Here is a 22,531-nt window from a genome sequence, read left to right on the forward strand (position 1 = left end):
TTCAACCATCACCTAGCATACAGTGCTTCCACTGCAGCAAGGGATTCTAAGAAATGACATGCAAAAGAGCACGCGTGTCACCTTTTGCCTGGAATATCCATTCACATGGAGCCCATTTAAGCTGATGCATCGCCGTTCACACAGCTTTTAAGCACAGCATGGGACTAGCAAAGCAAGTATAAACCAACCTCACACTGATGAAACCCATCGAGGTTGAAACATGTCTGTGAGTGGTTTGACTTGCTTTGCTAGCCCCATGCTTTGCTTAAAAGCTGTGTGAACTGCGATGCATCAGCTTAAATGGGCTCCATGTGAATGGATTTTCCAGGCAAAAGGAGACACATTGTGTGCTCATTTGCATATCATTTCCCAGAATCCCTTGCTGCACTGGGAGCACTCTATGCTAGGTGATAATGGTGAAAGGCAGGGTTGCAGGCCTGTCTAAGACATGTGAATGTGCTCACAAGTGATATTCTTTATTGGCTATATGCAATACGGTAGAGGTTTTTTGTTGCCTTCTTCACCCAACATAACACATCTTATACTATATTAGTGAAAGCACTGTATGCCTGCCTGGATGTCCGGTGTCCCTAGGGGAAATCTGATTGGTCCCTTGGCCCGCCCCCGCACACCTCTCATTGGCCTGAGGCGTAGTGACGGGCCAAAGGACACACACACAGGGACACACACACAGGGACACACACACACACACACACACACAGAGGGACACACACACACACACACACACACACACACAGTAGGGGGGGGGTGTACATTAGCAGCATGTATAACCCGGGGGGTGGGGCTCACATACCCACCGGTCACGGAGCCTCCGCCTCTTCCTCCCCGAACATCAGCCTCCACACCCGCGCGCACCTCCTCTCCCCGTGTTTCCTGCGCTTTCAGCCCGCCCCCCTCCCCTCCCCCCCCAGCGCCGCTACAGTCAGCGGGGGAGCGAGTGCCCGGGACACAGCGGGGGAGCGGCCACAACAAGCTGCCTCCCGCCTCAGATCCACGTGGGAGCTTCCGGACGGGTGAGTGAGCGGCCTTCACCTCCCCTCACCCCCCTTCACCTTCCCTCACCCCCTTTCACCTCCCCTCACCCACCCCTCCACCTCCCCTCCCCCCCCCCGGCGCCGCTACAGTCAGCGGGGGAGCGAGCGCCCGGGACACAGCGGGGGAGCGGCCACAACAAGCTGCCTCCCGCCTCAGATCCACGTGGGAGCTTCCGGACGGCTGAGGGAGCGGCCGGACGGGTGAGTGAGCGGCCGGACGGGTGAGTGAGCGGCCGGACGGGTGAGGGAGCGGCCTTCACCTCCCCTCACCCCCCTTCACCTCCCCTCACCCACCCCTCACCTCCCCTCCACCCTCCCCTCCACCCCCCCTTCACCTCCCCCCCTTCGCACCACCTGCCCCCCCTTCCCACCACCTCCCCCCCTTCCCACCACCTCCCCCCCCTTCCCACCACCTCCCCCCCCTTCCCACCACCTCCCTCCCCTTCCCCCCTCCTCCCCACCACCTCCTCCCTTCCCACCACCTCTCCCCCCTTCCCCTCACAAACATGTTGTATACACACAATATATACATACACACATGTATACATACACACACATGTATACACACACACACACATGTATACACACACACACACACATGTATACACACACACGTACACATACACACACACATGTATACACACACACACATACAATGTATACACACAAACATGTATTCACACACACACTATCCCCAGCACCACCACATCAGCACACCGGTATCCCATGTCCCCCCAGCACACTGGCATTCTCGGCTCCCCGCCATTTCCAGCCCCCATCAACACCATCAGCACCCACACATCGCCACCTTTGCACCTCCCCCATCGGCACACCCACATCCGCACCCCCACATCAGCACCAAACCCTCCCAAATCAGCACACCGATACAATCACCATCAGTACAGCCACAGCAGCACTACCACCGCACATGGGCCGTGTGGACCACTCCCCACCCAAATGCCACACCCACACCACAAACATCCCGGGCAACGCCGGGGCTCTCAGCTAGTATACATATACATTTAAAAAATATATATATTTTTGGAAGTCCTTGTGGTTTCTGGAATTTAAAAACACAAATTATTCTTTGGTGGGACGGCAGTAAGGAAGGTAACAGAGCAGTGAGGAGGGAATGAACACATTACTGACAGTCTGGGACAGGAGAGGAAGCAGAGAGCTGGGAGAGGAATCACCTGCTTTGTCCTTGGGATGTTCCTTCCTTACGGGAACGTTCCTCGGGACCAGGCTGGGTTTCGGTTTCTCCAGAGCTGGAGGCGGAGGCAAAACAGGCAGAGTGTGAAATTCGGAGACGCCTGAAAGTTATTAGAAGGGAGAAAAAAAACAAAAAACAAAAGAGTGAGCGCACCAGAGCCGTAAAACTACCGAGCACCCGGTAGGAAGGCAGGAGGATTTTGCTGAACAATGTCAGGTCTGCAGATATCTAAGGCTGCGTCCATAGAAGGACAAGCAGCGCCGAGCCCGGCATCCTCAATGAGGATGTCTTGAGAGGGGGCTCACGCGAGCGTCCGCAGGCGCGCTCAGGAGTTGGATTTTTCAGCCGACAGCCAAAGCTGTTTTTCAGCGCGCTGTCGGCTGAAAACATCCAATCAGCGCAAAGCAGCGTCAATGTCGTCGGCGTCGGTGCGTCGCGGGCTATTGGCCCAGCAATGTCACTGCCCCGCCTCCCGATCACGGACGCTGGCTCGCCTGCATGTGCATGAAATCGCTCATGCTTGATCAGGTGTGCATCAGCGTCCGTGCGGCTCAGCGCTGCTCCACGTTCTATGGACGCAGCCTAAAGGAGCAGAGACAGACAGACAGACACACACCTTTCTTTGCCAGATGCACCAGCATCCTATTACATAGCCAATAAGCCTGTACACATGGTTCCACAATTAAAGGACATGCATGCATGTTTCTAAACCTAAAATCATATTTCTGGCTCGCAGCACATCAACTGACAAGTTACACAGGGACACAGACCCTCATCACTCCTGCAATAAGATACCCGTGTATCACTTTCTTCAATGCCTGAAAAGCACGGTCTATATGCTACAGATACGAAGGACGTGTTATACTGTAGGAAGCCGTCCTCCCATTCCACACTCCATCTGTATTTCACCCTCCGATATACCTTCCTGTGGGACCAACTCCGGCAGCTTCTGCTCAGGATCCCCTGGCTCCTCCTCTGGGTCCGATGTCCCATTCTGTGCAGATAGAGGACTCTCTCTTTCTCCACTCGCCACATCTCCCGTCCCCTCCTGTTTAGGAGGGTCTGTCTTCTTCTTCTTCTTGGCCTTCGTTTTGGGATGGAGGGTACGTTTCTTCTCCAGTTCTGACGCCTTCTTTCCTAGAATCACGCAAAATACTCAAACTTAGGGGCTACAGGTGAACTGAAATCTGAGCAAACATGCTGCACATGTTCAGAGCTAACCCATTATACGAACATGCAGCATGTAAAAACATTACGGAGTATGGCCGACCATTTCCAAAACAAATTAACCATCTTTCATAATCCCAAATCTCCCTAAGCACGAACAAAACCGTTTTTTTAAAGTGTTGGTATCTTAATTGCGCGCAAGATTTCTAAATTCATTTATTAAATATGCATTTTTGATTATGATTATCGGCCATGTAATTCTGCAAGCAATGCACCATTACAAAAACTATTTCCTTGTTAACTATGCTGTTTGCATCATCTGTTGAGTGGTCTGTACATGTATTTGTATCCATATTTCATAACTTCCTCCATCCAAAATTCAGCACCGATATTGTACTATTTATTACGTAGGTGTGTGGCTACTCTAAGAAGTGAGGGTAAAATTACATATACTCCAAACTCCGTTTTGATGTCCATGCGTGGAAGCGCTATACCAGTGTCCCTTCATATTAAGTAAGGGCAGGTATTAGAGGTAGGAACTGACCTCGAGGAGGACGGCTGTGCTCCTGCTTTGATACGGACCAGTGGTGCAGGCAGAAGTCGTCTGCTCCTGTCCACACATGGTCTGGCTCCACAGAAGACCACTGAACACAGAGCAGCCTTCCCTTGTGTCCGCGATAGTTACTGAGCGGCTCCTCCTGAAGCACATCCCAAACCTGTAACAAGAAACACATATACAGCTCAACCCCCTTATAACGCTGTGCTTGGGGTCCAAAGAATCACATCGCGTTATAAGCGGATCGCGTTAGAAATAATGTACAATTGCATGCATTGTACAATCAAGTATTTAAGACACCAATAATCATGTTGTAAAGTATTCATAAATACGACAATTGGGAGCCACACGTGCATTGCGTTATAAGCGGATTCGCGTTGTAGCGGATCGCGTTATAACGGAGTTAAGCTGTACCTAGTTTGCGGCTATACCAAGTGACACCATGCGGAGCACAGTGACAACATCACACTGCCTAGTCACAGGGAGGGGTGTATATCTACCCATACCACCACCCTGTTCTAGGAAGAAGACATCTTCACAATTGCTGAGGACCTCCAGCAGCAGTAGGACAGACCTAAATATACCAGCCTCCAACAAATGATGCCACCCTTGCTGTTTTTGTTGTGGCACACAGTAGGCGTTGAGGTGTTGCCTTCATTGCACGTTTTACTCAATACACTGAAAACAAGAAATGTTCCTGTTACCTGAGAGGTGCCATCATAGCTGGCAGACACCAGCCTGGCATCATGGTGAGGACTCCATGACAGACTGGTAATCTTTGCGGTGTGCCCAGACAGGGTACGGTAAGGCTCTGTGATGGTAAGAGGGGTATCCGAGGAGCTCTCTGCAGCAAGACATGAGAAAGGTACCCAATATAAATGGCAGAACCGTTTAGCATATAAAGAACCCGCCTTACAAAAGCACTCAGTCATGCAACTACTCATGCGCTATTTTTCTAAAGTTTGTTTCATAGATTAATATTCAGCCTGAAACAGATGTGCAAATACAGATACTTATCCCCCATGCAGGATACGAGGGATGATGCCAGGTAAGTACAGAACAAGATCACATAACCTCGGCACTGGCGGACAAACGAGTATCTAATATGCTGAAAATGCAATATAGAAGGGCAAGAAAACCAAGGTCACGTATAAATCAGGGGGGCAACGTTTCAAGTGGATTCAAAAGTCAGCATATCTCCTTGGGAGGAGAAGGGAAGTACCACGTGTACTTTATTCGTGTGAACGGGCCTGAAGAAGAGGGATCTGTCCCTCGAAACGTTGCCCCCCCCCCTATTTAAACGCCTCTATTCACCTTGGTTTCTTTGCACTTTTATATTGCAATTTCAGCATATTAGACGCCCGATTGTCCGCCAGTGCCGATGCTCTTTGATCTTTTTCTGTACTTAACTGGCACCATCTCTCGTACCCTGCCTAGTGGATAAGTATCTGTATTTGCACATACGTATATACTTTTGGTGCATTTTCCCTTCATTCACGATTGTGTATATGAAAACGTATGTGTGTGTCATATATATACATACATGTATATGTATATGTATGTATATATATATATATATATATATAGTGGTCGACAATTCACCAAAAAAATCTACTCACCGAACAAAAAAAAAAAAAATCTACTCGCCACCTAGTACCACACGTGTGCTGCTTGGGCCAATACTAGCTCACCACGAAGTTAAATGCACTCGGCCGGGGCGTGCAAATGTATAGGTTTGTCGAACACACACACACACACACACACACACACACACACACACACACACACACACACACACACACACACACACACACACACACACACACACACACACACACACACACACACACACACACACACACACACACACACATCAAAAAATAAATAGATGATACCGTTCTGTGGCTAACGAAATGCTTTTATTTGTGCGAGCTTTCGAGATACACTGATCTCTTCTTCCGGCGATCTAACAATGAATGAAGCAAAAGGTATACTTAAAAACAGTGTCTCTTGGAATGTTATCTGTGCTGTTCCTTCCCCCGATGTGGATGTGTTTTATGGCTAGAGGTGTCAAAAGGTTACTGAAAGCAAGTGAAGAAAGAGTGTGTATGTGTATCAGTGTGAATAAAAATGAATGGAGAGCCCACAGTATATAAGCACTGTATATACTGTGGGCTCTCCATTAATTTTTATTCACACTGATACACATACACACTCTTTCTTCACTTGCTTTCAGTAACCCTTTGACACCTCTAGCCATAAAACACATCCACATCGGGGGAAGGAACAGCACAGATAACATTCCAAGAGACACTGTTTTTAAGTATACCTTTTGCTTCATTCATTGTAACATCGCAGGAAGAAGAGATCAGTGTATCTCGAAAGCTCGCACAAATAAAAGCATTTCGTTAGCCACAGAACGGTATCATCTATTTATTTTTTGATTATTGAAGCTCGGCTAACACGGTACTGATACCTCTACACATATATAATATATATATATATATATATATATATATATATATATATATATATATATATATATAACCCCGCCTTTCACCATTATCACCCAGCACAATATAAATATATAAATATACACACACACATATATATATATATACACACACACACACACATACATATATATATATATATATATATATATATATATATATATATATATATATATATATATACTGTATCAGTGTTCGACAAACCTATACATTTGTACGCCCCGGGCGAGTGGATTTAACATCGTGGCGAGCTCCTATTGGCCCAAGCAGCACACGTGTGGCACTAGGTGGCGAGTAAATTTTTTTGTATATATTTTTTTTGTCTTTATCTAATGTGAGTTATACTTTTGGTTGTTGCTATTTTCTTATCTTCAGTCAAGCACCAGTGAAAATGTCTATTTTTTTGCTATTCATGCCTCATATATTTTTGACTTTCATCTTATTGAAGTGCTGGGAACTCGGTTTCGTTTTATTCTAGAACATAGAGGGAATAGGGGTCCCTCTTTAGTTTGCACCATCAACACACATTCCCAGCTAGCCCAAACTCCCACACCCACCACATCATGAATATATATTTATGTCAAAAGAAAGTGCTACCGAGCGTGGCAAATGTATACAACAAAAGACAGGGGTGCACAATGCTACATCCAATTGACAAAACATATATGGTAATAAGAATAAAGTTTAAATACTTCAATAATAATAATAATAATTACTTGGTTATTTAGTTCAATCCTTTAGCCAAAGCGTCGTAAGCCTGCCTTGACGTTTGGTATGCCGGCTTACGATGCTTTGGCTAAAGGGTTTAACTAAATAACCAAGTAATTATTTATATTATTGAAGTATTTAAACTTTGTACTTATTACCATATATGTTTTGTCAATTGGATGTAGCATTGGGCACCTTTGCACCATCATCAGATTAGTTCTTGACCTTTTTTGATAGAGTTGTGCAGTCTAATCACTATACAATATAGACCGCTTGCATTAGGCCAGTGTCACACTTGCCTCTGATCCGCGCGGAGACCGACTCAGGGAAGCACCACGGGGCAGAGTCATGCGCCCACGCACTGCCAGGGCAGTGCAGGCGCAGCGGCGTGATGGCGGAGCTCCGCGAGACGCATCGCGCACGCGCACGGGTTGCTCGGCAACCAGGAAGCAGGAGAACGTGAGGGAGCTGCTGGAGCCTCCCACAGGCGGAGACTTGCTGAGTAAACCGCATGACGTCATCACGTCGCGACGCGCATCGCGCACGCGCGCGGGTTGCCCGGCAACCAGACCTAACATCAGGAAAGCCTAATTGCAAGCTGTTTTTGATCAGTGTCTCTCTGACACCATTGGTGGACCAGTACACACCCCTGCAAGGTAATTGGACCCTTCCCACATATATACCTGCTTCTGCCTGTCCTTGATTGCTGAGCATAAACTCCTGTTTATGCATTGTGCTCACCGCTGCTGTCGAGTCTTGTCTTGAACTTTTGTCTGTCCTGTTTGACCCTGCCTGTTACTTGGATTTCTACACTCTCCAGCGCTTTGACCCCGGCTTCGTTATTCGACTACTCTACCTTCTATTACCCCGGACCTTGGCTACGAAACTCTACCTACCCGGACTCTCCAACCCTGGAACACGGCAAGTACCCTGACTACCCTGACCTCTCCAACCCTACGACGCGGTACGACTAGGACTACGCATTCCGGACAGGACTGCGTGGTTGTGGGTCGGTGCCTATACAACCCCACCTCAGCCCCGCGGTCTTCCGTCCTGTTTGTGGTGAGCGCAGCGTGACAATATGCTCAGCCCAACAAACATGGACGCCGCTGAGGTGGCCCGACGCTTAGACACCCATGAGGATTGCTTCCGGCAACTTACCGGCTCATTTACACTAAAGGAACAACTAGTTTCCCAACTTAAACAAGACGTGGATACCCTGACTGAACAAGTTAGACGTTTAACTGTATCTACCACCAACCCCGTTCCACTCGCAGCCACTCCTGCACTTATCACACATACCTCCGAACCACGACTACCTGCGCCCAACCGTTATGCAGGGGATCCCAGCGGTTGTCGGGGGTTTCTGAACCAGTGCTTCATACAGTTTGAGCTGATGCCCTCTCACTTTCCTTCTTCACGAATAAAGGTCGCATACATAATCTCCTTGCTGACTGACGCCGCTCTGGCATGGGCATCCCCTATCTGGGAGCAACGCCCAGATTTGATCTCTGACCTCACTCTCTTCATCACCGAATTCAGAAGGGTGTTTGACACCCCAGGACGGAAGGTTACGGCTGCATCTTCTCTGCTTAATATTTCTCAGGGAGACCGTACTGTGGCTCGTTATGCTCTGGACTTCCGGACGGTGGCAGCCGAGACCGGCTGGAACGATGTGGCTCTATCTGCAGTCTTCTGGCAGGGTCTGTCCGAACGGTTGAAGGATGAATTAGCAGCTCTGGATCGTCCCGCTGGACTGGAGGACCTGATAGACCTGTGCATCCGGATGGATCAGCGCCTCCAAGAGAGAAGGATGGAGAGAGACAAACACCCCCGAGGTATACAATCATCTTCCTTTTCCACCATAGGTTCTCTACTCTCCACAACTCCCGTTCTAGATGAACCCATGCAGCTGGGAGGAACTAGCCTTTCGCCTATCGAGAAGCAACGGAGAAGACGAGCGGGACTATGCCTCTACTGTGGCAATAACGGCCACCTGGTATTCAACTGTCCGCTGAAGCCGGGAAACGCCAAAGCCCAGTGAGTATAAGGAGGATCACGCTGGGTACTGCTACTTTTTCCCCTCCTCAACCCTCTACGAGGTTTTATCTACCTATCTCCATATCCGGTGAGACCTTCACAGTACAGACACGGGCCTTTCTGGATTCGGGGTCAGGAGGAAACTTCGTGGACCAAAAGTTCGCCTTCAAGAATAAAATACCGTTGGTACCCAAAGATCGACCGGTAGGTCTTGAAGCCATTGATGGACGACCATTGCAGCCCGCGATCATTTCCTTACAAACCATACCCCTTAACATCATGACTAGCGACTTTCACTCCGAGACTATAACCTTTGATGTCATTCACACCCCCTTCTCGAACATCATTCTGGGACTTCCGTGGCTCCGGATCCACAATCCTGTCATTGACTGGACAGAGGCCACACCACTTCGTTGGAGTTCTTTTTGCTTGGAACATTGCATGTCTGCTCCAAAGGCAGTGGCAGGTATGGAGGTCACGGATCCTGACAGGGTACAGCTGCCGGGGATATACGAAGATTTCCGTGATGTCTTTGACAAACGTCAAGCAGAGGTACTTCCGCCACATCGGACGTACGACTGTCCTATCGATCTTCTACCCGGGGCCATACCTCCCAGAGGAGGGTCATACCCACTATCGATTCCTGAGACCCAGGCCATGAGAACATATATTCAGGAGAATCTCCAGAGGGGGTTCATTAAGAAATCTTCATCACCTGCGGGGGCAGGATTTTTTTTCGTCAAAAAAAAGGACGGAACCCTCAGACCCTGCATTGATTACCGGGGCCTCAACAAACTCACCATAAAAAACCGCTACCCCCTTCCGTTGATAGCCGAATTATTCGACAAACTCCAGGGAGCCAGGATCTTCACCAAACTGGACCTCAGAGGAGCCTATAATCTGGTTAGAATCAGAGAAGGAGATGAATGGAAGACAGCATTCAATACTCGCGACGGGCATTACGAGTACCTGGTCATGCCATTTGGATTGTGTAATGCTCCTGCGGTCTTCCAAGACTTTGTCAACGACATTTTCAGAGACCTTCTGGACCACCATGTTATAGTATACCTGGACGATATATTAATTTTTTCCAGATCCATGCCAGAACATATGATGCATGTCAAACAAGTCCTGCAGCGTTTAAGAGAGAACCATTTGTATGCCAAGCTCGAGAAATGCCATTTCCATCAAACATCCACCTCTTTTCTCGGCTACATCATATCGGATACCGGTCTTGCTATGGATCCTACCAAGGTCAAGGCGGTACTCGAATGGCCCTGTCCCCTCTCCCTCAAGGCCATCCAAAGGTTCCTCGGTTTCGCTAACTACTACCGGAGGTTCATTCAGGGATTCTCATCGGTAGTAGCACCCATCACGGCACTCACACAAAAGGGAGCTGATCCTACAAAGTGGACTGAGAAGGCTCTCCAGGCTTTCGAGAGAATAAAGACGGCATTCGCCTCAGCACCCATCTTAACCCATCCAGATCCTTCATTACCTTTTTTTTTGGAGGTCGACGCCTCCGATGTAGGAGCAGGTGCTATACTTTCACAGAGAAAGAATCCTCAAGCTCCACTTCATCCTTGTGCATATTTTTCAAAGAAGTTTTCCTCCGCCCAAAGGAATTACGATGTAGGTAACCGGGAGCTCCTCGCTATCAAGCTGGCTTTGGAAGAGTGGAGGCACTTACTGGAAGGCACAGAGTCGCCAGTCACGATACTTACGGACCATAAGAATCTTCTGTACATTGAGGGAGCACGGCGACTAGGATCTCGCCAGGCAAGATGGTCCTTATTCTTTACTCGCTTTAACTTCCTCATTTCCTACATCCCTGGTTCAAAAAACATTAAAGCCGACGCCTTGTCACGACAGTTCCTGGTACAGGATAACAAGGTGGATCAACAGGAGACCATTCTCCCTTCCACTTGTATTTTGGCTGCAAATACTTTTAGTGCCTTAACGGACATTACTAAGGCTCAGAACAACATCCCGGCAGGACTCAACATTCCGGAGGACCGGTTGTTCACTCCCCGTAAATTCCAGAGGAGAGTCATGGAGTGGGGACATTCATCCAAGACTGCAGGCCATCCTGGCACCAAAAGAACTACTGAGTTCATCGAACGCACATTCTGGTGGCCCTACATGCGGAGAGACATACAAGCCTTCGTAGCCACGTGCGCTACTTGTGCTCGAAGCAAGACGCCACACAACAGACCAGCAGGTCTCCTTCAACCACTACCCATCCCAGTACGTCCATGGACACATATATCGATGGACTTCATCGTTGAGTTGCCCAAATCTAGAGGCATGGACACAATACTTGTGGTGGTGGACAGATTTTCCAAACAGGCACACTTCATCCCTATGAAGGGTTTACCCACTGCACCAATGTTATCCGAAGTTTTCATCAGGGAGATCTTCAGGTTACATGGGTCCCCTCAGGTCATAGTGTCCGATAGAGGATCCCAGTTCATCTCCCGGTTCTGGAGGGCGTTTTGTAAGAATCTGGACGTTACCCTACACTTTTCATCAGGATATCACCCCCAGACCAATGGACAGACGGAACGCACCAATCAGTCTCTGGAACAGTTTTTGAGGTGCTTTATCGCTGACACTCAGGACGACTGGGCGGAACTTCTCCCATGGGCAGAATTCTCCCACAATAATCTACAGAACGAATCATCCCGACAGTCACCATTTATGGTCAACTATGGCTTCCATCCGTCGGCACTTCCTTCCCTCATCTCCAAGTCTGGAGTCCCGGCCGCAGAGGACAGGATTCGCCACTTACAAGACCTATGGCAGAAGATCCATCGGAATCTACAGCACGCTGGTATTTTACACAAGAGACAAGCGGATCGTCACCGAAGAGAGGTCCCAGGGTACTCTGTAGGACAAAGGGTTTGGTTATCTACCAAAAACATTCGGCTAAAGGTAGCTTCACCCAAACTGGCACCACGTTTTATCGGCCCTTTCCGCATCACCAAAAGGATCAACCCAGTAGCCTATCGGCTTGAACTGCCAAAGAATATGAGGATTCCTTCTGTATTTCACTCATCCCTTCTCAAAACTTATCATCAAGACTCATCCTCCAAAGGACAATCTAAACCTCCGCAAACCATACTGGTAGAGGGCCAACAAGAATACGAGGTTCAGACCATTCTCAACTCCAGAATATCCAGAGGAGGATTACAATATCTTGTACACTGGAGAGGCTATGGCCCAGAGGAGAGAGAGTGGATTCCTCATCATCAGGTACATGCCAACCGCCTCATCTCTGCCTTCCACCGTAGGCATCCTGAGAAACCATCTCTGGTTCGCCCGGAGGTCTCCCCTCAAGGGGGGGATACTGTCACACTTGCCTCTGATCCGCGCGGAGACCGACTCAGGGAAGCACCACGGGGCAGAGTCATGCGCCCACGCACTGCCAGGGCAGTGCAGGCTCAGCGGCGTGATGGCGGAGCTCCGCGAGATGCATCGCGCACGCGCACGGGTTACTCGGCAACCAGGAAGCAGGAGAACGTGAGGGAGCTGCTGGAGCCTCCCACAGGCGGAGACTTGCTGAGTAAACCGCATGACGTCATCACGTCGCGACGCGCATCGCGCACGCGCGCGGGTTGCCCGGCAACCAGACCTAACATCAGGAAAGCCTAATTGCAAGCTGTTTTTGATCAGTGTCTCTCTGACACCATTGGTGGACCAGTACACACCCCTGCAAGGTAATTGGACCCTTCCCACATATATACCTGCTTCTGCCTGTCCTTGATTGCTGAGCATAAACTCCTGTTTATGCATTGTGCTCACCGCTGCTGTCGAGTCTTGTCTTGAACTTTTGTCTGTCCTGTTTGACCCTGCCTGTTACTTGGATTTCTACACTCTCCAGCGCTTTGACCCCGGCTTCGTTATTCGACTACTCTACCTTCTATTACCCCGGACCTTGGCTACGAAACTCTACCTACCCGGACTCTCCAACCCTGGAACACGGCAAGTACCCTGACTACCCTGACCTCTCCAACCCTACGACGCGGTACGACTAGGACTACGCATTCCGGACAGGACTGCGTGGTTGTGGGTCGGTGCCTATACAACCCCACCTCAGCCCCGCGGTCTTCCGTCCTGTTTGTGGTGAGCGCAGCGTGACAGCCAGGTCCCCAGTGGCTGCTGCAGCGCGCGCCACACACACCACAGCACAGCCCTCTATGGGGCAGGCCCCAGTCGCCGTGTGTGGGAGCGCAAAGCGCGGTGACGCGTCCGCTGGCAGGGAAGACAAGAATTTTGTCTTTTCATGCCGCAATCACATGGTCGGCGAGCAGCCAATGGAAGGGCAGATAGTGCAGACCAATGGCAGTACTGCTTTGTGCGGTGATGTCATGGCCAAGCCCCCCCGCGCATCCCATTGCTCCCCATAGACCGCACGTCGCGGCTTTTATGTGTGCACGCGTCGCCAGACGCAGCCGTGACCACTGGGGCCTTAGCCTTAGGAGGTAGATAGGGGATTATACCTCAATGACACGCTGCAGTCATTACAAAGTGGGACTAAAATCACTTTACTAAGTGTGTTTATTCTGGAGGCCACGTAGCACCTATACTGTCCTCTCCGTCATCGCTTAACCCATTCAGGCAGTGTAGCAATGAGGAGATGAAATAGCGGCTTTTTTGTATTGTCACGGTTTCCCAATAAGCGAGACTCTCACCCAGTGCCCCTTTTAGGTTGTGTATGAATACGGTGGCGTTGTTCGATCCAGACGCCAGAAGGAAGCTCAGTTTGGGGTCCTCACTGTGCCCGTGGTGCCAACGCACGGCGTTCACCAGCTTGTGATGCTGCTGAATTGTACAGATAAGCTGCAGGTGCGGGCACTGGAAAACCTCGATTGTCCTACGTGGAAATCACAGGAGGGAAGAGAGGTGAGGTGGGACAGGCAGAAAAAGGAGGGCAAAAGCAGAAAAAACGCGATAGAAGGGGAGGGAGAGGGAGTGGGGGGGGGGGGGGGGGGGGGGGAAGGGAGGAGCGGGGGGGGGGGGGGGGGGAGAGGGGAAAAAAGAAAAAGAAGAGAGAGACATTTTGCGGAGCAGATTGTGGAATTTCATACCCATCCTCGTTGCCGATGGCTAAATGTTGCCCATCGGGTTTCCAGCTCAGCTCCGTGTGTGTGGGCAACTTGTGCTGGACAGGGTGACAAGCGAGAGCAAAGATGCAGAAATAAGAAACAGATAGTAAAAGGACAGCGCACGGAGCACAGGGGACGAGGCAAAAGATTACGACATTCTCTCGCCGTCCAACACCAGACACTGCAGGAAGAGCCAAGAAAGTCCCGTCTGATCTTGGAAGACGCGGCGCCACGTGGCTTAAAGCTGCAGCTCAAGCAATATCCCACGTGTATTTTATTTTAATAAATCAGTTCTGTACTATGAGAAAATACTTGTAGCATTTTAAAATATAAAACAATTTAAGACATTTTTTATCTATGCTGATGTAACATGCATTTTTGTTCCTATAGCAACTATTTACAAAGTCACATCCCCTTCCCCTTCTGAAACAGCATCACCTTTTTGAGCCCTGCCCTCTCTAGCAGTGAACCAATTGAATCTAGTGCCTGCCTGGTCACATGATCTTCCTCACAGAACTTTGGCGGTCAGTGCAGCAGAAGAGGACCCAAGATTCATTTAGTGAACCCCCAACCGAATTTCAGCGATTTGATCACAGGAGAACGGATCGATCAGCAACTTAGCTAATCACTTGTCAGTGTGCAGATTGTATTGATGCACATACTGAATGAAATGTTTATTTATTTTTAAATGACAGCTTGAACTGCAGCTTTAACGTAAACCAACAATTATACATTTAATGGCACACATCTGGGTAATTTAGACCTTGTAAAGGGTGTCTGTTTTTTTACCAATAATTTTTTACAAATTTTAATCTTTGGCTTTGTTTTTAGTTTCAACGGAGACTTTAAAAATGGAGAATGATCTTAAATATTGTTTGTGCAACTCCAATCATAAAGAATTTAAATTTCTATAAAGGGCCCAACTAGGGAAGACATCATACGGAATACAGAAAGGGCAGCAAATCCTACCCCAAGCTTTAGCTGCATATAGCTTCCGCAAGATAACATGCTGAATGGATTCCATCACAAAAATACATTCCCTCTCCTGTCTCTCACAAGTTACACGGTTCCTCAACTCTTAGGGCAGAGGTTCTCAACTACAGTCCACAACCCACCCAACAGGTCTTCAGGATATCCCAGCTTCAGCAAAGGTGGCTCAATCAGAGGCTCAGTCAAAGAAGCAGGGATAGCCTGAAAACTTGACCTGTGGGGGGGGGGGGGGGGGGGGGGCAGCTTGAGGTCAACTGTCTTAGGGTACAACATTCAGCTTCTGGAACAATGCACACTCACTTTGATGTCGTTGGTATCCCGAATCAGCTTGTTAATGTCATGTGCCTCAGCTGCCATTTTCCATGGGTTGTGCTGGTAGATCAGCCCCTCCCCACCACAGCTGTACAACGTCGCTGAAGGTTTTTCCCCCTCTGCACCTGCAGGAAAGAGACAGAATCGAGAGGTTGTCTTTATGATACCTTACACCGGACCGTGAGAAAAACGAAAACCTACGCTGGTGAGAGAGGTGGTGGATGCTCTGTAAGAGGCACCTAGGTGCTGGTGAGAGAGGTGGTGGATGCTCTGGAAGAGGCGGCTAGGTGCTGGTGAGAGAGGTGGTGGATGCTCTGTAAGAGGCGCCTAGGTGCTGGTGAGAGAGGTGGTGGATGCTCTGGAAGAGGCGGCTAGGTGCTGGTGAGAGAGGTGGTGGATGCTCTGTAAGAGGCGCCTAGGTGCTGGTGAGAGAGGTGGTGGATGCTCTGGAAGAGGCGGCTAGGTGCTGGTGAGAGAGGTGGTGGATGCTCTGTAAGAGGCGGCTAGGTGCTGGTGAGAGAGGTGGTGGATGATCTGTAAGAAGATCCTAGGTGCTGGTGAGAGAGGTGGTGGATGCTCTGTAAGAGGCGGCTAGGTGCTGGTGAGAGGTGGTGGATGCTCTGTAGGAGGCGCCTAGGTGCTGGTGAGGGGTGGTGGATGCTCTGTAAGATGAACCTAGGTGCTGGATGTTCTGTAAAAGGATCCTAGGTGGCGGTGAGAGAGGTGGTGGATGCTCTGTAAGAAGAGCCTAGGTGCTGGTGAGAGAGGTGGTGGATGCTCTGTAAGAGGCGCCTAGGTGCTGGTGAGGGGTGGTGGATGCTCTGTAAGATGAACCTAGGTGCTGGATGTTCTGTAAGAGGAGCCTAGGTGGCGGTGAAAGAGGTGGTGGATGCTCTGTAAGAAGAACCTAGGTGGTGGATGCTCTATAAGGAGGACAAGGCAGCAGTGCAAAGAAGAAAGATCGACATTGTGTGCTCTTCATACAGCAGCTTCACACAGAGCAGGCTGATTAGAAGATTTGAGGAGCACATCTGATGGAACAACATTTTTCACTCACCAAATGAGAGTGGGGGAAGTGGGGGCCCCCAGGATAGAGAATACACCGTCTTCTTGTGGTAAGTGCTGGAGGTCTGGGGGGGTCTGCAAAGACAAATAGAAAAATAATCCTTCAGTGCCTTAGACATGCCCGTCTGGTTAGCACGAGATGATCGTAGGCATAATTATAGGGGGTAACCTCCCCCTATAACTTCAAAGTGACCTACAGGTGCCTGCCCGGTTAGCTCATTAAAGGGGGACTTCCTCATACTAGATCTTTGTATTACTTGGGTGGGAAGTAAGGGCCCCAGAGATGAAACTTTGTTTTCAGCTCCAGGGATACCGGGAAAGTTAGCCCCAGTACCGTCCCCTCCAGGGGAAACCTCATCAGTCCCGGCAAGCGCAACGCAGGGGATTTAAATACATGGTGGTACAGGCGCCACTTTTCCACAGTATGTATCTTGGCAACCATGTTTAAAAAAAAACAAAAAAAAGGGGGAGGGGGCAGAAGGCGGGGATTGGACGCCTCCTTAAAGCAAAATTGAGGCACAGATAGAAAAGGTTAATATGTGAACATGGCAAAAGGTAAGCAGAATTTCAATTCACACAGTAACGAGCCGGTGAGTGCTGGTGTCCTTCTTACTTGTTGGAGTAGACATCATAAATCCCAACTTTCCCGTCATCGGTACCAAACGCCAGGCTGCCCTCCTTAGTGGGATGCCAGGACAACTGCGTAGGGCAAATACAAGGGTCTAGCATTTCTATACACAAAGCAATTCCATAGGCATGCAACACATGACCAACAAGCACCACTAAACATGTTGTGCACCTATACACACAGCGCAAAAAGAGCATACCTGTGAACCCGCACATGTGCAATGATCTTATATGCAAAGCACCAAAAGGTGTATGTATCCTTTACACATAGGGTAGCCAAGCACATGCTGGACACCCAAGCAAATTCGAGGTATGTTCATTAAACAGAGACAGTGCTGATTGAGACATTGTCCCACAGAAACTCCCACTTCAATGGTAGTTTCCATGCGAAAGTGCTCCAAGCAGCACACGATCGCAGTTTAATGACCAACCACCTCAGTGCCTCTGTTCACACTATACACATCACAAAGACTCAGCGCTTTAAAACACAGACATACACCCATCACCACTATACACAAACAGACGCAGATACAAGAGGAGAGCAAGAAAAATCATGGCTGCAAGTCCCAAGAGCAAAGGTTCGCCACAGTCGGAAAACATCCAAGCAACACGTTGGGGAGCTGCGCGTATCGGCTCCTTACCGCGGTGACCTTGCATCTGATGCCCTGCCACAGCGTCTTCACTTCATACGCATTGAGGATAGAGAGCGTGTTCCACACGCGGATCATGCTGTCCCCCACCCCAACAGCCAGAGACCCGGCTGCCACGGGGGAGAAAGCCAAGCAGTATACAAAACCGCCCAGTGACGTCAGGGACCAGCAGCAAGACAGGGAGCCCAGATCCCAGCACTTCACCTGCACAGAGAGAGGGGAGCGCAGCAAAATGACACCAATGACGTGATCTCCCGCACCCCTTTGGACGTCAGAAGGGTCCGCAATGAATTTTAATGCTACATGTATGAGAGCCAAGGCGTTCCCTCAATTCGATGCTACAAAGCATTGCAAACAGAACCTGCATATACATTTAGATTGTAGTTTGCATAATGCTGCCTACGGTCTGATCAGCGGAGCCTGGTGAAACAAGTCAAGCAATCTGTCACACATCAGCTCCAACCCCAAGTGAGGACTTGGCATGAGACTTTACCCACTTTGCAAAGGGACACGTACTCTGCCACCCGTGGGGAAATAAAAAAGGGCCAAACTATTATTTGGACTGCTGTTTCAAGAAAGTACAGTTGAGCCTCATTTATATACTATTGTCAGGCTACTCTTTTTTTAATTAAATAAAAAACCGGGAATGTGGGTTTCTGGGGTTTCTTTGAACCACGTTGAAGACTAGTACTTTTATTAACCCAGTTGGAAATAAAATAGTTGCAGAGCCCTTTGCCATGTGAAACCCTCCGATTCCCTGTGTGTTGGTGCCGCACTCACGTCTCTGTCCATGGATGTCGAAAGCAGTAGTTCCCTCCCCTCCTCGGTCACCAGGGAACAGAGGTTAAACACGATCCGGGAATGGTTCTGTCCCTCGGATCCAGAGTCCAGGAGGGTCCATTTCTGCTTCCCAGACCTTGACAGATCCCACAAGAGCAGCTCTCCACTACAGGGACACGTAACAATTAAACTTTGCAGAGTTTGCCCATCAGATAGCTCATTTAGCACAGGGTCTCGATGTGCTTTGCGTTATTATATACAAGTTCTTATCTCCACTGTTTGTACTTTATGCATTATCATTTTGTAATGCTTTGCATACACGGCTATATATATATACACACACACACACACACACACACACACGTCCAAGCTAACCTCCTATAAAATCAAATATAAAGCAATTATAAATGTGACTACACACACTTGTAAACCATCTTCTATGTGTATTCAGTTGGAGCCTAGGGCAGTACTGTTGGCTGCTACAGAGGGTTAAAATGCATCAGGGATACACATCCCCCAATAGCAACATGGGGTATCTAGGACAGATCTTGGTGGCGATAGCAGCAATGGTCAAATTGCCATTTTTATTTGTTATATCCTTGGGCCTTAAGAACCCAAAAGACATTGTATCTGCAGATATACGCTGTGCCTACAAAGATCCTTTGCAGAGCACTGTGTGAATACCAGAACTACAGGGTAATACACACACACACACACACACACACACACACACACACACACACACACACACACACACACACACACACACACACACACACACACACACACACGGATTCTGGGTCAAGACATGAAAGTGAAGACACAGAACAAGTTGCATTACACAGCAAAGCCTGGACAAAGCAAAAGCACAGATTCAATACCAAAATCCAATGATGTCGTCAGTAACATACTGACCCGAAACAACTGGACAAGATCTGCGTGGGACGCCCCTGAGGCCAGTGCAGAGTCAGCCACAGACGCTCCTTCACTGCTGGATCCACCCCACCTCCGCGGCGCTTTAGGAAGGGCAACTTCATCGTCATCACCCCTGCAAGCAGAGAAGACATTATATTTCCCTTACATTACAGGTGGGTTCTTGTGTTTGATGTGCATTACCAATGCTTAAATTGCAAACTCTATGGGTTGGATCTCCCATCCCCCAATGTCCCCTCGTATCTGCACCCCAATTCCATTCAACTGAAGTTCACTTTACACACACAAATATTTACACAATGAAGGATCAGCACAACAAGAATAAAAGCCACTGGATCATGCCCGTGGGGCTCTCACCTTTCCCTGTGGCAGAGCTCCAGATGCGGACAGTTTGATCTTTGCTTCCCGAGGCCAGATAACAGCTCTTGTTCTCGGCTTCAGGAAGGAGATCTCCATTGCTTGCATTCAGCTCCCCTCCTGCAGAAAATCACCAGTGCAGAGGGGTCAGCACAAGTGTGGGGCTTTAGTCAGCGCTGCGGTGTGTGGGTGTGCGCGCGCCGACGCACGCCACTGCTATGTGTGCGTCAGTGAACTGCACAGTGGATTTAAGCAAGAGATGTGTGTACAGTCTGTGCCACACACCGAAAAAGTAAGACAATGTGGTTCACAAATATTAATCTGTGCGACAAAAAAAATTAAATATTCCCATAGTTGATCATTTTGGCAATGCGTGCACCCACGGCCCCAGTCGGACACCTCTCTCTTAAAACACAGTAAATCACCTACGAAGAGTACGGCTAAGTCCCCGTTGGTGCTGATCGGGCGGCGCAATGCAAGTTCCCGCTCACGCTTTGCTCGTGTGCACACACTCAGCCGCGATCGTCGCTTAGCAAAACAAAATCTATACTTACCCGCACGCTGAACTACCCGCAATGCCCCCTCCCCCCCCCGCGCGAGCGTACAAGCAGGACACCCGGCACTCATGCTTGGAGCGCTCTCCAAGCATGAGCGCACTCAGCACCAGCGGTGACTCGGCCTAAGCGATCACGATGGCTTTGCTACAAATATCTCAATCCTAAAAACTCGCATACAACCCACCCTCTAACTCCAACTTCTCTGGCTAGCTTCCCTCCGTTGCAACTGTCATGTTATCGGACATGCACCCTGACTTGGGCGAAAGACGGATTTCAGTCACTTTGCAGCATCCGCTTTGCTGATCATCATAAGTTCAACTTAAAACGACGTCCCTTAATACTGATATTATAGATTTCAAAGTGATATATTATCAGCTCCTTAATCGAGTGACCCCATCTGTAAGAATTTCTCTATTGCCTTTATTAATTTGCTCTAATGGTAACAACTTCACAGTCAATTACACTGTGCACGGTTAGAAGGGAAATGTGACGTTGTGACCATGAGGGACAGAGACGCTCTGTCAAAAGGAAAAGATTAAAAAGGCTACAATAAATCCTTTTGTAGAAATAAAGGAACATTTTTGAAATGAAGATTTGTATTATAAATATTAAGTGACAACATATGTCAAGTAATAGATACCAAGCAAACACTTGCCATTTTTCTTGCATTTTCCAATAATAATAGCATGTTCTAGTATAGCGCTGCTAGTTTTTACGTAGCGCTTTACAGAGACATTTTGCAGACACAGTCCCTGCCCCGTGGAGCTTACAATCTATGTTTTTTGGTGCCTGAAGCACAAGGAGATAAAGTGACTTGTCACAAGGAGCCGACACCGGGAATTGAACCAGGCTCCGCTGCGTCAAACTCAGTGCCAGAGTCAGGGTCTTTACTCACTGAGCCACTGCTTCTCCCTACCTTGAGGTCTAAGGGCTGTTATATACAGCATGCGGCCGTGTATTCCTATGCGAACGCACGTGCTGCATGCTTTTCCTGTCTATAGAGCCGGGAGCAGCAGGTAATGTATATATGTGTGTGTATATGTATGTGTATGTATATGTGTGTGCATGGGTTGTGTGAGTGAAAGTAAGTCCTAAATAAGATGTTTTAAAGAAAAAAGAAAAAGTTTAATAAATATTTTTTTTTTTGTGCAATCTTTGACACAAGTGATATTCTTTATTGGCTATATGCCTACGGTGGAGGTTTTTTGTTGACACAAACACACACACACACACACACACACACACACACACACACACACACACACACACTTGAGCGCAGGCTCCCTTCTCCCTGCCGTGCGCGCGCGCGGCCCTTGTATAGAAAGGCTGACTGATGTCAGACAACTAAAAATCCGCCCGCGCAACCGGCGCAGCACGCGCCCGGCACTATAGAACGTGCCTAAGATACTTCTAACTCGCTCCCGCTACAGAGACATTTAATATGTTTTTAATGCAGTGAAAATGAAAAAAAGTTTAATTTAAAAAAAGGACTATTGTCTCTGCTAAAGCTCTCCGAAGGTGAACGCTGCTGCTGTCAGCGTGTGTATCTATATTTAATGTTCAGTTCCCCGTGCAGCACCCCTTCAGAACAACACTCGTCAGAGGGTAGAGTGGAGATTTTTGAATGAACCCTTTGAGTCCTCCTCCTTTCATTCCACTTCCTCCCAGATCGCAATCTCTCTTACAAAAACGGGCAGGCGTATTTGGGGGCGTGGCTACTACGTCTGGAGGCCCCTGGAGGGCCAGACCCCCATGGAGGTAGTATCTGCGTCTAAAGGGCACCCAAAAGGGTTAAAATAATTAGATGGAACTATTGCAGTTGGATCTGGTTTGGATCTTGGCTCGTAACACATTGTGGGTGTTTACATTATCAGGAGATCATTTCTATTGCCCTGAATCC

General features: G+C 48.7%; 1 protein-coding gene across 2 annotated transcripts in view; it reads right to left on the reverse strand.

Annotated features, from left to right (window-relative positions):
- The window catches only part of GEMIN5 (gem nuclear organelle associated protein 5), a 56,921-nt gene that overhangs the window by 15,973 nt on the left and 18,417 nt on the right, over nucleotides 1–22,531 (reverse strand). The window contains exons 6-18 of one of the 2 annotated variants that reach the window (XM_075602165.1): nucleotides 20,075–20,194; nucleotides 19,700–19,832; nucleotides 18,785–18,950; nucleotides 17,996–18,208; nucleotides 17,341–17,426; nucleotides 16,720–16,802; nucleotides 15,651–15,787; nucleotides 14,343–14,416; nucleotides 13,947–14,128; nucleotides 4,696–4,835; nucleotides 3,980–4,151; nucleotides 3,190–3,405; nucleotides 2,249–2,323 (exon numbers count right to left, since the gene is read on the reverse strand). In XM_075602165.1, coding sequence (XP_075458280.1) covers nucleotides 2,249–2,323; nucleotides 3,190–3,405; nucleotides 3,980–4,151; nucleotides 4,696–4,835; nucleotides 13,947–14,128; nucleotides 14,343–14,416; nucleotides 15,651–15,787; nucleotides 16,720–16,802; nucleotides 17,341–17,426; nucleotides 17,996–18,208; nucleotides 18,785–18,950; nucleotides 19,700–19,832; nucleotides 20,075–20,194 — 1,797 coding nt within the window. Of the gene's footprint in view, nucleotides 1–2,248; nucleotides 2,369–3,189; nucleotides 3,406–3,979; nucleotides 4,152–4,695; nucleotides 4,836–13,946; nucleotides 14,129–14,342; nucleotides 14,417–15,650; nucleotides 15,788–16,719; nucleotides 16,803–17,340; nucleotides 17,427–17,995; nucleotides 18,209–18,784; nucleotides 18,951–19,699; nucleotides 19,833–20,074; nucleotides 20,195–22,531 lie in introns of both variants that reach the window. The other variant, XM_075602164.1, reaches the window with a different exon arrangement.

Source organism: Ascaphus truei, chromosome 5 (genome assembly GCF_040206685.1).
Source record: "Ascaphus truei isolate aAscTru1 chromosome 5, aAscTru1.hap1, whole genome shotgun sequence".
NCBI lineage: Eukaryota > Metazoa > Chordata > Amphibia > Anura > Ascaphidae > Ascaphus > Ascaphus truei.